Consider the following 14405-nt stretch of genomic DNA (forward strand, 5'->3'; position numbering starts at 1 on the left):
ATTTTCTTTTACCATTCCTGTTAATATAGTAAAGTAATATTTTATATAATATATGAATATATATATATACATAAAAATATATAAATATATTTATACATAATTCAATAAAATGTTTTCTGATCTAATATATATTTCTTCTATCTATTTTTATGCTCGCTAATAAAATTTTATTTTTAGTTTATTTTTTTTATGAACAAATTATACTTAATATTTTTTTATCAATCATTTGATATGATATAAAATATAAATGTATGACAGATAATTGTCAATATATGTATGCATATATATATATATATATATATATATATATATAGATAATAATATATAGAAAAAGTAAGGGGAAAACGTGGAAGTAAATCAAACATTATTTTACTCAAATAAAAGCATTATTTTTTTATTATTATATTAAGTATATTTTTTAAAAAGAAAATCATTAGTTTAATCATATCTTAAAAATTATACTTCATATGTATTTATGTATGTTTTTATTATTATCATTATTATGTTGTAATTTAATAAATATAGTTATTTTTTTATTTATATAATATAATTTTTTTTATTTACATGTATTGTATATAGCCATTAAAAAAAAACATATGTATTTTTTGAGAACAAAATATTTGCTTTATTTTTTAGTTTTAAAAGTCTTTTTAAAAACATCTTATTATAATACATTTCTTTTATTTTAGTTAAATAGATATTTTTAACTAATGTAATTAATTTTGTGCCATTATATTTATTTAATTTAAAAGTGTTTCAAATTCTATAAATTTTATAAATAAAATTTGCTTCAATTAATACTTAATAGGTAGTAAAAATAAAATAACCTTCATATTTTTTTTTGAAATAGATTACTCTTCTTAACACATTTGTGAATGTTTCAATTACCACTGGATAGATTTTTAAATAGTAAAAAGAATAAGTAGTATATTTTTGATAACAAAAAATGTATTGTTTATTCTTAATAGAGTCTTTTCCAAACAATAAAAAGGATGATGCAGCTAAAATTGTTTTACTTATGCTTAAAGCATATATTTAAATCAATAAATAAAATTCATTGATCCTTTAAAAATGTAATTAATGTAATTATATTTATTTATAAAAATTTTTATATGATAAGATATATTTATATCACTATCTATCAATAATATTTTGTCACTCATATTATCTTCTTTTTTTTTTCTTTTTTAACTTTGTAATGACAATTGGATAATATATATACATTATATTTAACGTATAATAATTTATTTTTGATTCATTTTTTTTTATTTTATCATATATATATTAATATTTTTCCTATTAAAAAAATTTTATACTTTTAATAACATTTTTTTTAGAACCAATTAATTACATTTCCTTTTTTTTATATAATTAATCTAAAAATAATCTTGTGTTAATAATTTAAATAAAAACTCTAGAAAACGGTCAATGAGTCAGTCAGCTTCAGCAACTGCTAGACCGACCAGCAGTGGTCATCATGGAGCAGGTATACGTTCATTCTTTTCTAAATTAAGAAAGCAATCAGGCAGTTTATCTACATCCAATTTACAGGTAAGTGATATTTTAAATATCTATTTTTAAAAAAAAATAAATAATTGTTAAGTATGACAAAAAAAAAACTATATTTAAAAGTATGATAATAGGTGTATAAGTTGTTAAAATTAAAATATACATACATTTTATATTTTTGATAAATTATTACTGATTTTGACAATTGATTAAAAAAAAATTACTAATAAGAGCGCATTTTGAAAAATATACTAACATTATAAAAAGATTAAAAACTGATTTAAAAACTAACTTCATCAAATGGTATTTAAAAAAATAAACATTTATTGCAAGCTATTAAATGCAAAATAATGCGGTTAAAAACACGGGTATAAAATGTTTTTTAATTATATTCTACGCTTCATTATATTAACAATTTTTGTCCCTTTCAATCAAATTTTGAAAGTAGTATATATATATTTATATTTTTTAACTTTCATGCATAGACATTATTTTTTTATATTATTTTTAAACAATTTTTTGAAATATTTTTAGATTTTTTATTCAACTACAACTTTATTTCTATTAAAAAAACTATTTTCAATAACAGAAAATAACATTAAATAATTGTTTTTTTTTATTTATTTATTTTTATAAAAAAAATCTATTGTAAAGTTATGTTCTTGTTTTGAATATTTAAATTAGAACACTTTTTAAAAATTTGTTATTTTTTTTTATTGAAATATCCCTATGAGTAGAATATTTGCCTTTATTTGTAAATTTTTTTTTTTCAATTTATATTAATTGGAAAAAAAAATACTTTTATTTTACTATTCATTCGTTTATTGATATTATAATCTGATAAGCTTTAATAATTTAATAATATAACACAAAAAGTGTTTTGAAGTATCGTTATAATACATAGTAAAATTATGTCAGTTTTAACTTTTTAAATGATAAATTCACCAAAAATATATGCAATTGGCTTATTTTCTATTGTTTTATATGATAATATTTGCAATAGACAAATTCCCCAACCTCCCTTTTGTTAGATACTTTTTCTTTAAAAATTTTTATAATGTAATATTATAAGAAAATTCTTATTAAAATTATATCAAAAAGGCACACATTATGTTATTAATTGGAAATAATTATTATATAATAATATCACACAGTGTTAATTAGTATCATTAAATATTTTATTATCATTTATTTATATTTCTTATGGTCATTTATATAATTTTATACTCAATAATTGCTTAAATTTTTATTCACCCAAAATTATTACTTATATAAAAATAAATAAAAAAATAAATAAAATTTGTTAGTACTTACATTTTAAAATTTATTATATATTATAAAATGTTAGATAAATAAATATTTTAGCTTTTTTTATATAAAATTAAGGAATCATAATAGTTTAAAATTGTTATTAAAGTTAAATTTTTATTTTATAAATGTAAATAAATTTAATAATAAACATTTAAACTGCTACAATAATTTTATCATTTTATTTTTCAAGTATTTTTTAGTTACTCAAAAATAGAGTATATACATACACTAATTTATTGTTTAAATAATATTTTTTCTTTTTTTCGTAAAACATTTTTAAATGTTATAAATCATGTGAAAGAAAAACGTTTATATATTAACATTTATTTCATCCATACTAGTAAAATAATTTGTCTTTAAAAAAAAAAAACAATTACTTGATTTTACCGTAAACTTTAAAAAATTTTTCTTATATTTTATTAATATATATATATATATATTTCTTTTTGTTATATAATTCAAAAAAAAATTTTTTTTTAAATACTATAACATAAAATATTATTCCTATTAAAATGTTTAAAATTTAATATTAATTAATTTTTAATCTATATATTTTTATATAATCAAAAATTTTGTTAGTTAGTTAGAATATTTTCTTTATTTCTTTTTTAGGAAATGTACATAATATTTTATATATTAGGTAGTAAAGAATAAGAACGGCATATGGGCTTTAAAAATAAAAAATAAAAATAAAGGAATATAAGTAATAGAGTAAGAAAATATATAACTTATGTTATAATGAAGTTGCTTTCTTTTTCTTTTTCAACAAACAAAAATTTAATTTCTTGAAATGTTTTTAAACAAATTACTTCATAATATGCATTTGCAAATACATTTTCTATTAATCTGATATATATATATATATTTATAATATATATTCAGTTTACAACTTTTTTTTACTCATTACTCTTATATACATTAATAAATTATGTCTTAATATTTATTATATTTTAAATAATTTATATAACAATCACTTTAAAAATATATTATTAATTTAATAAATAAAAAATATAATATTACTTTTTTTTTTAAAGTTTATTAGATTAAGCGTTGTAATAAACATATATTAATATTAATTTTGTCATACTTTAAAACATTAAAATTTCTAGAATATTCTAATAAATATATATTTTTACAATGTTCATTGCACAGGTACAAGTTGGAAATAGAGTTTATGATGCCAATGAGTTGCAAAAGTTAATTCCTCAAATGGAAGATGCTATTGATAAAAAAGATCGTCTTATACGTCAATATCAACAATCATTGGAACAAAGAGATCAAGAAATCAAAGAACTTGAAAGACAAAAAAAATATTTTCAAGTAAGTATATTAAATATTAATAACTTTATTTTCTATTCATCAAAATTTTATTATTAATAATAAATAAAAATATTTAGGGTGAATGTGATAAATTACGATCAGTATTAGAACAAACAACAGCAAATGCTACTACACTTCAACAAAAAAATAATAGTGCTGAAAGTAATGTTGAGTCACAAAAATGTATTACGGAAAATGATACTTCACAAATTAAAGAACATTTTTCAAATAAAGATGGACATACTTCAAGAGCTAAAAAAGTTGCCGTTTCTGCTGAACCCGCAAATATTGATCAAAATCGTACAGCCACACTACAACATCATGCTAAATCAGCTGGCGCAAAACAATTAATTAGAGATGCCGTTCAAAAAAATGACTTTTTAAGACAATTAGAAAAAGAACAAGTTATAGAATGTGTAGAATGTATGTATGAAATGCGCGTTAAAGCCGGAGAATGGGTAATAAGAGAAGGTGATCCTGGAGATCGTGTATTTGTTATTGGTGAAGGCCAATTAGAAGTATCAAGAGAAAATCAAGTTCTTAGTACAATTGGACCAGGTATTGTTATGGGAGAACTTGCAATATTGTATAATTGTACAAGAACAGCTAGTGTTCGGGCATTATCTGATGTACTTCTTTGGGTATTAGATAGACACGTTTTTCAAATGATAACAATGAGAATGGGAATGGAACGTCATAATCAATTAATGAATTTCTTGAAAAAGATTTCAATATTTGAAAATTTAAGTGAAGATAGAATTTCTAAAGTTGCTGATGTTATGGATCAAGAGTATTACGCTGGTGGACATGTAATTATACGTGAAGGTGAAAAAGGTGATACCTTTTTCATTATAAATAGTGGTCAAGTTCGTGTTACACAGTATATTGATGGTGATCATACACCCAGAGAAATTCGTATCCTTAAACAAGGTGATTTCTTTGGTGAAAAAGCATTACTCGGTGAGGAACTTCGTACAGCAACTGTTACTGCAATGGTACCAGGTGTTGAAGTTCTTACATTAGATAGGGAATCATTTTTAAAATTAATTGGTGATTTAGAAGCTTTGAAACGTGATTATGGTGATAGCCATCGTCGTGTTGTTGTAAATTCTTCAACAATTATTCCAGTTATTGAAGCTGCAAGTCCAGAAAAAGTTGCAATTGATAAAGAATTAGTAAATGTTCAATTAAGAAATTTAAAAAGAATTGCAACACTTGGTGTTGGTGGATTTGGTCGTGTTGAATTAGTATGTATTAATGGTGATAAATTAAAAACATTTGCATTAAAAGCACTTAAAAAAAAACATATTGTTGATACTCGTCAACAAGAACATATTTTTTCAGAAAGAAATATTATGTTAGAATTACGAACAGATTGGATTGTTACATTATACAAAACATTTCGTGATACAAAATATGTTTATATGCTTCTTGAAGCATGTCTTGGTGGTGAATTATGGACAACATTAAGAGATCGTGGTCATTTTGATGATTACACAGCACGTTTTTATGTTGCATGTGTTCTTGAAGGATTAGAATATCTTCATCGTAAATCAATTGTTTATCGAGATTTAAAACCAGAAAATTGTCTACTTACAAATACTGGTTATCTTAAATTAGTTGACTTTGGATTTGCTAAAAAAGTTCCTAGTGGTAAAAAAACATGGACATTTTGTGGAACACCAGAATATGTTTCACCTGAAATTATTCTTAATAAAGGCCATGATCAAGCCGCTGATTATTGGGCTATTGGAATATATATTTGTGAATTAATGCTTGGAAGACCACCTTTCCAAGCATCAGATCCAATGAAAACATATACATTAATTTTAAAAGGTGTTGATGCACTTGAAATTCCAAATAGAAGAATAGGAAAAACTGCTACAGCTCTTGTTAAAAAACTTTGTAGAGATAATCCTTCTGAACGTCTTGGATCTGGATCTGGTGGTGTTAATGATATACGCAAAAATAGATGGTTCATGGGATTTGATTGGGATGGTTTAAGAAGTAGAACATTAAAAGCTCCAATCTTTCCAAAAGTAACTCATCCAGCTGATGTAAGTAATTTTGATAATTATCCTCCAGATCAAGATGTACCACCAGATGAGTTTTCTGGTTGGGATGAAGGATTTTAAAGAAAATTGAAAGCAAAAAAAAAAAATTTCTTATATCAACATTTCTAAATTTTTCTACATACAATTTTAACAAATAATGCTTTTTTTAAAGTACAAAAAAAAAATTGCTTTATAATAATGCACATTTATATATATATTTGTGCATAAGATGTGAATTTCAATTGTTTACATATTCTCTATTATAATCATATATTTTCTTTTAAAAAATAATTGTCATAATCTTTCTTTTTATTTTTTTATGAAAAGAAAAATATAATTACTTATAAATAATGACATTGAAATAATATTTCTTTATTATTAGTAATATTTTATATATAAAAATAATTTTTTAAGGTGCAACTTTTTTAAAAAAAATATGCTTTTTATTTCATGTAATACAATGTATCAATTAATACACTATATTTTACAAATAAAATTTCTTTCAATTTAATTATCTTTTGTATCAATTTTTAACTTTGTTTTTATTTCATTAACTGCCATATTAAGTATTGGAAAAATATTTTTTTCTGGAACAACTTTTAAAAAATCACTGTTTTTTAATGTTTCTGATACATCTTTTCTGGCTCCAGCATAATAAACTTCAATACCTTCAGAATATAATTCATTATAAACTCTTATCATTGCACACATTCCTTGATAATCAACATATGGGAAACCAGAACAATCAATTATTAAAGGAAATTCAATTTTCTTTTTTGTAAAATCGAGATTTAAATAATCATGTGTATTTACCCGTGATTCTAACAATAAATTTCTTTTTTCCCATAATCTTAATGCTTCTCTAACTGCCTAAATAATTATACATACATTGAATATAATATGTAAGAATTTTTTTTTTTAACTTACTTTAAAAAACTTTTGTACTGATGTAAATATTAAGGGACCATCCATACGAATAATACAAATTTCTTCATCAATATATTGAATATCGTTTTTTGATGTTTCTTTAAAATCACCATTTTCCATATTTTTTACCATAAAATGCCATCTTGGATATTGACTTCTAGCTACAGTTGTTAATATTGCAAATGTTACAGATAATGCTAATCCAATTGCCATATCAAAATATATTGTAAATAAAAAACTTACAATAAAAATAAGACAATCAATTTTAAAGATAGGATATAACTGTTTGACATCTTTAACTTTTTCAATTGATGCTTTTTGAGCAACAATAATCATAGTTGCTAAAACACTTTTAGGAAGATATTCTAATGCTGGAGCAATATATAATATTAAAAATAATAATGCTGTTCCAGTAAAAAAACTTGTTAACTGTGTACAATTATTTGCTGCAGCACCAAAAACAGATCTTGCAAAACCAGATGTTACAGTAAATGTTGGAAAAAATGATGATATAATTGATACTAATCCAAGAGATCTTAATTCTTGACTTCCATCTATTTGACATTTATATCTTTTTTCAACAATTTTTACAACTGATATATGTATAGCACCAGAGACAATTGATATCATAAATGCATTAAGAATTATATATGGTATAATATTAAAATTTGGTACTGCTGGAACAGGCAATTTTGATGGAATCATACCAACAACTTTTATTTTATATCTAGTAGATAAATTGGCAAAATTTGTAGCAGTTGTAGCAATAATAATTAAAATTAATTCATATGGTACAGGTATTCTAAATACACGTATTATTGAAACATTTAATATTTCACGACAAAATATCATAAAAAAAAATGATGATAAACTTATAATTGCTGTTGGCCAATGTATCATTGGAATTTTATAAAATAAATCTTGTACACGCTATATAAATTTTAATAATTAATATTATATTTTTTAATATATTTTACTTACATATATTAAATATCCAGTACCTGATCTTTTAGGTATTGAAATTCCTAAAGCATCACTTACTTGAGAAAAAAATACATGAACAGCACCACCAACAACAAATCCAGATAATACTTGTTCTGATACATAACATGACCAAAATTCTTTATCAGATAATGCTATTAATAAATGAAAAATACCAACCATAAATGTTATAGTAGATGATATTTGAATATTTGATATTGGTGTACTTATTAATGTATTATTGAATTTGTCAAAAATTGTAAGATTATTATTATCAGTAGAATTATTAATTATATCATATGAAACAGTTGTATTTATATCATTTATTGTTGATGATATTATTTCACTATTATTTGTGGTATTAATATGTATTGTATAATTATAATGTTGTTCCATTGCTTCATGTATAGCTTTTTCTGTAACTAATGATAATATAGCAAATGTTCCTAATGCAATATGTCTTGAATGCCCAAAAAAAACATATAAAAATGATGCTAATATAGATGTATATAATCCATAAATAGGATCTAAATTAGTAATTGATGCATGTGCCATACCTTGTGGTAGTGCAAAAACAGCTAATGTAAGACCACCACTAAGATCATTAAACAATGAACGTTTTAAATTATATTTTGGGATCCATGAAAAAGCTGGTATTATTGAACAAACTCCACGTTTAATATTTTTTAATGAAAATTTTCTTTTAAATTGATAATTCCATTTTAAAATTCTACCTTTTAATGGTTTTTTTAAATCACTCATTTCATTATTCTAAATAAATAAAATTTATATATAAAAATAATTTTTTTTATTAATTTACCGTCATTTTATTAATAAATAAAAATATAATAAATTAATAGTAATAAATAGAATATTAAAAAAAAATTACAAATAAAATATAATTACAAAAATGAAAAATTATTTACTTTATTTATTGTTTAGAATACTTCTTATATCTATGTTTCAAAACTCCTAACATTTGTACAACAGCTAAAGATTTTCATCAATGCAAAGGAAGATAATCACTTACTTCGGTCGTGTACAAAATGGTAGTATTTAAATATTAAAGTAAAATAAATTAATAATACGATTATTTATATTTGAATGAATGAATGAATGAAATAATTAACAAAACTTTTAAAAAAATATTTATATAAGTATATATAGTAAGTTTTTAAGTTATTTAAAAAAAAAATTCTTTGTATCTTTATTGAAAATATATCAATACAAAACTAGTTAAATGCCATAAGCTGTTTTTTTCTTAAATATTCATTTTTTTATAATTATAAAAATCAATAAAAAGTTGTATTGATAATCATTTAAATTAATTCATTTGACTACAATATTTTTAAAATAATGGAAATGTATTGGTTGTATTTTGTAAATTAATTGTTGTTGGTTTTTCTTGTGAACGTTGCTGAACTTGAATTAATTCATTTAATGTTAATGGTGTTCCTTGTTGAACTATAAATGGATTAGTAGGTTGTTGCGATATAGGCAAAAACGGATTTGCAGCTAAAAAAATATATTAATAAAGGTAAATTTTTTTTATAAAACTTACAAGTTTTTGTTATAGCAGGAGTAGATGAACATCCCATAAGATTATCAAGATTAACAAGATTTGAATTTGGACCAAGAAAATTTTCAGCTTTTATTACATTTTTATCTTGTTCATTTTTTTCAAACATTGAAAACATTGTATTATTTTCTGTAACTTTATTATTTACAGTTTCATTTGGCATATTGATATTTGAAACATTGAAAGACATAGGATCAACAGTTGATGGTAATGCTGTTGATTGTTCATAAGTTGGTAAATTCCAAGGATTTAAATTAGTTGAATTATTTTCTAATGGTGCCCATGGATCATTAGTTATTGGTTGAATTGTAGTTGCAGTATGACTTTCCCCTAATGATGGTGTTCCAAATTCTAATGAAAGTAAATCATCAATAACATTTGTTGTTGGTTTATTTTGTTCAATTTTATTAATATCATTAATGTTATCTGGTTTATCAACAAAATTTGATAAAGAATCTGAATTATCTTTTTTAGATTCTTCTAATGCATGTTGAAGTCTTGCATGATATCCTTTTCTAATATCTTCTTCTTTTTTCATTTCTTCTTTAGATAATGCTAAAGCAATTTGTAATTGCATTTCTTCTTCACTTAAACTTGATGGTCTTGCATCTTCAAGTTCAGAAATTCTACCATTAACATTACTCTCATTTCCATTTCTAACACTATCAGACTGTACAAATCTTCTTCTTGTTGCTTGGAATTTTTGTCTTTCAGTTTTAAGTTTTTCTTCATCTTTTAACAATATAACCATTTGTTTTGCTTTTTCACGAACATTTAATCCTTGATCTCTATTATCTTCAACATGTTGAAAATCTTTTAATGTCTCAATAGTATAAATATTTTCTCTACACTGTTGGGCAATTCTTTCACTTCCACATTTAATAATATAATCTAAAAGTATTAAACTTTTATAAACATGGCGCCAATTTTTTCCATGATCATTTAATCTTTTAAAAAGCATCATCATAATATCATTAAATGCTGCAGGATTATATGTTAAATCAGCAATCTCTGACATCATAACAGTACTAGGACCCCATGGATCATTGCTATAAAAAAAAATTTTTATAATTAAATATTATTATATTTATTACCTTGTTGCTTCTCTAACTTTAACTTGGGCATCTGAATAATTGCATGCAACATTTTTCATTTGTCTACGAATTGTTGATATTGACATTATAAAAAAATATCTTTAATAATAAAAAAAAATACTGAAAATGATCTATAAAAAAATTGGATTAATAATATATAATATATATACGTATATTAAAAAATAAAAAATAAAATCATTAACAAAATAAATGTTTATTATAAAAAATTAAAAATATTTATTATTTTCACTAAAATATTTCAATCGTTGTTTACAATAATTTTTTTATTTTTAAAAATAAAAATATATATATAAAGTGTAAGAATAAAATAATTTGTTCGAGAAATAATTATTTTGTAAAATATTAGTAAAGATTTCTTTATTTATATTATAAATATATAAGTAGTTATCATACGACATAAAATTTGTTATTTGGTTATACATATCACTCAATATATTTTTACAATATAATAGATATTAAAGGCACTACAATCTATAGAGTTATACATTTAATAGTGAATAAAATAAATATATACATTTATATATATATAAGGTTTTTATTGTTGTTATAATACTTTTATATATTACTGTTCAATAACATAATAAATGTTCTACTGACCATGTATTATAATAAAAATAGATAAAATATTTTAATTTAAAATTAAAAATTGTTAAAATTTTATTAAAAATACTATATATTATAGGTTTTTATAAAAATAACTAATAAATATATATATATACTATAAGATTTTTTTAGGATGAAATATAAATATTTATCAATAAATAATATAGTATATATAATATGGTAAACCAACAACAAAAAATAATAAATGTAAAAAAGGGACAGGAAAAGATTTTTAAATATATGATTACTTATAAAATGTAAAAGAAGTTGACCAAATGTAAACAAACAATAGAAAAATGCTTCTTTCTTTTTTTTTTATTTTATCTATGATTTATACATACTCTATTACTTATAAAATGGAAATTTTAATCATTGAAACTACATTAAATAATAATATATTAAACAAAAAGTCTAGTTTTCTTAACAGGTTTTCATGTGTTCCTACGAATTTTTATACTAAACTTGTTCTTTATCATTTAATAAATATATTGTAGATAGAAAATATTATTTTGAAAAAACCGTTAAAACAATAATAATTTTAATAAAAGTTTAAAATTTATTAAATTTTATGTATATGAAAGAAAAGATAGAATTTTTAAATGTAATTATTGAATCATTAAAATATTTTATTTTTACAATGTAAATGTTTAATCATATTTTATACCATAAAATGATAAAAAAAAAACATTAAAAAGTGTCAATATTCATTAATCTTTATTAAAATTGATTACCAAATTCCTTTGATTGTTGTAATAAAATACTAATTTTACATTAATCCATCAAATAAATTATATTTTACTTATTTTTATTTTAAGATATAAATTTATAAAAGATAATAATAAAATTATATTTAAAGGATATTTTATATTATATGATATTATCAAAGAGATATTGGGATAAAGTATACACGAACAAAATATGTCTGTTTTATTAAAACGACCATTCACAAGTGACGTGTTCTTATTTCGCATTATTTTTAAAGTTTATTGCATTGTTTCAGTCATTAAATAATAATCCAACTTAAAATCTTGAATATATATATATTTATATAGTTTTTTTTTAGATTATTTTGTTTATCATAGAATAATCAATTAGCGGAAACATGAATATTTTCCGCTTGGCTGCAGATCTTTCGCATCTTTTTGCAATTATTATCCTTTTATTCAAAATATGGAAAACTAAATCATGTTCAGGAATTTCAGGAAAATCTCAAATACTTTTCTTGATTGTTTTTGTTACACGATATTTAGATTTATTTACCAATTTTGTTTCATTTTACAATACAATGATGAAGATATTTTTCTTAGGATCATCAATTGGAACACTTTATTTAATATGGATTAAATTTAAACCAACATATGATGGTAACCATGATACATTCCGTATGGAATTTTTAATAATACCATCTATTATTTTATCAGTTTTGGTTAATCATGATTTTTCATTTATGGAAATTATGTGGACATTTTCAATTTATCTTGAAGCTGTTGCTATAATGCCACAATTATTTATGCTTCAAGTAACTGGATCTGCTGAAACTATTACTGCTCATTATTTATTTTGTTTAGGAATATATCGTGGTTTATATATTGTTAATTGGGTTTATCGTTATTATACAGAAAATTTTGTTGATCCAATTGCCGTAGTAGCAGGAATTGTTCAAACTGTACTTTATTCCGACTTTTTCTATCTTTATGTCACAAAGGTAGTTCAACAACATAGAAATATTGAATTATCAGCCTAAAAAAGTTTATAAAAATCATATAATATTATAGCAAGATATATTTTTTTTTTAATATTACATCAATCTCCAAATAAATTTAGGAGTTTTTATTGAAATAATTTATAATAGTATAAATATATTTTTTGATATCTTTTTATTGTTAAATATATGATAATCCAATATTGAGAAGAAAAAAAAAAGACATAATATTTATTTTAATAAAATTGTTGACGAAGTTTATGTTCACGTATAATTTTTTGTCTTCTAATGGCTTCAAGTTTTGTTCGATCTTTAGCTGTATTAATAGAATATGAAAATGGATATCCTTCTTTTCTTTGACCAATATAATCTGCCAAATAAACGAATGCTAAGACGAATTCTAGGCAGGCAGCTGCAATCCATTGTGGTCTGACACCAGCTGTGGCTCGTCCAATTCTATTTAATTCTCTATCCCAGGCAGTCTGTGCAGCATAAATAGAACCAATTATTCCACATATAATTAAAAGAACAAAACCTAAAATTCCATGAATTTTTTCCTAAAAAAAAATAAGTTATTTTATTCTATTTAATAAATTCTTACAATCATTAAAATAATATCTGGATATGCTTTATGCATATTTAATGAATAACAAACAATAATTATTGCAATTATTACAGCAAGGAGCATATCAATAGCTAAGACAAGACCTTGAGCTTCTGCTTTATAACCAAATTCATTAAGAATCATTGTACAATCATCTCTACCACAAACAATTTGTGTTAACCAATGAATTGCGAAAAGTGCTGCTAATTCAAAAAATCTTAACAATACATATGGATTTGCGCACATATTTGGAGTACATTCAATTGGTTCATAAACTAGTACATTCTTTAATAAAATAATTAAAAATTATTTATAATTCTTTAAACATACATTATCATTCGAATATGTAGTAGATTCATAAACTCTATTTGTATTGCCATTTCTTATTTCATTACCAGTTAATGATTGTTTTTTAATATATCCAAAATCATCATCTAAGTCTTCAATTTGAAAACTTCCTCTACGTGGTAACATTTTATTATAAAATATAGATTTATAATTAGAAATAAGTACACACAAATATAGTTAAAAATAAAAGTATAATTATTACAAACATTTTAATAATATCAATTTTCTTTAACAAACTTTTATGTTATCATTTTATATAAAATGATAAGAAAAACTATTTACATCTAAAGTTTTGTTTTGTATAAATGAATTTGATGAAACCTGATCAGTTTATCATTTAAGTTTATAATTT

General features: G+C 21.7%; 5 protein-coding genes across 5 annotated transcripts; 2 read left to right on the plus strand and 3 right to left on the minus strand.

Moving 5' to 3' along the window:
• Positions 1-1428: 1428 nt before the first annotated feature.
• On the plus strand, positions 1429-6275 carry SRAE_X000181200 (cGMP-dependent protein kinase, isozyme 1; the record flags this gene model as incomplete). Its single annotated transcript, XM_024653196.1, has 3 exons — positions 1429-1551; positions 3973-4140; positions 4218-6275. 3 exons carry the CDS (start codon positions 1429-1431, stop codon positions 6273-6275), a joined length of 2349 nt encoding a protein of 782 aa, XP_024499282.1.
• A 426-nt stretch (positions 6276-6701) lies between these two features.
• SRAE_X000181300 (FI18412p1) lies at positions 6702-8928 on the minus strand (the record flags this gene model as incomplete). Its single annotated transcript, XM_024653207.1, has 4 exons — positions 6702-7064; positions 7122-8051; positions 8103-8873; positions 8923-8928. 4 exons carry the CDS (start codon positions 8926-8928, stop codon positions 6702-6704), a joined length of 2070 nt encoding a protein of 689 aa, XP_024499283.1.
• Positions 8929-9450: 522 nt separating this feature from the next.
• On the minus strand, positions 9451-10861 carry SRAE_X000181400 (Liquid facets; the record flags this gene model as incomplete). The annotated part of the gene is made up of 3 exons (XM_024653218.1): positions 9451-9617; positions 9664-10730; positions 10776-10861. 3 exons carry the CDS (start codon positions 10859-10861, stop codon positions 9451-9453), a joined length of 1320 nt encoding a protein of 439 aa, XP_024499284.1.
• Positions 10862-12501: 1640 nt separating this feature from the next.
• SRAE_X000181500 (ER lumen protein-retaining receptor) lies at positions 12502-13143 on the plus strand (the record flags this gene model as incomplete). Its single annotated transcript, XM_024653229.1, has 1 exon — positions 12502-13143. One exon carries the CDS (start codon positions 12502-12504, stop codon positions 13141-13143), a length of 642 nt encoding a protein of 213 aa, XP_024499285.1.
• Positions 13144-13337: 194 nt separating this feature from the next.
• SRAE_X000181600 (Hypothetical protein) lies at positions 13338-14179 on the minus strand (the record flags this gene model as incomplete). Its single annotated transcript, XM_024653240.1, has 3 exons — positions 13338-13658; positions 13703-13990; positions 14036-14179. 3 exons carry the CDS (start codon positions 14177-14179, stop codon positions 13338-13340), a joined length of 753 nt encoding a protein of 250 aa, XP_024499286.1.
• Between the last annotated feature and the right edge of the window lie 226 nt (positions 14180-14405).

The sequence above is a fragment of the Strongyloides ratti genome, scaffold srae_chrx_scaffold0000003, assembly GCF_001040885.1.
Source record: "Strongyloides ratti genome assembly S_ratti_ED321, scaffold srae_chrx_scaffold0000003".
Lineage (NCBI taxonomy): Eukaryota > Metazoa > Nematoda > Chromadorea > Rhabditida > Strongyloididae > Strongyloides > Strongyloides ratti.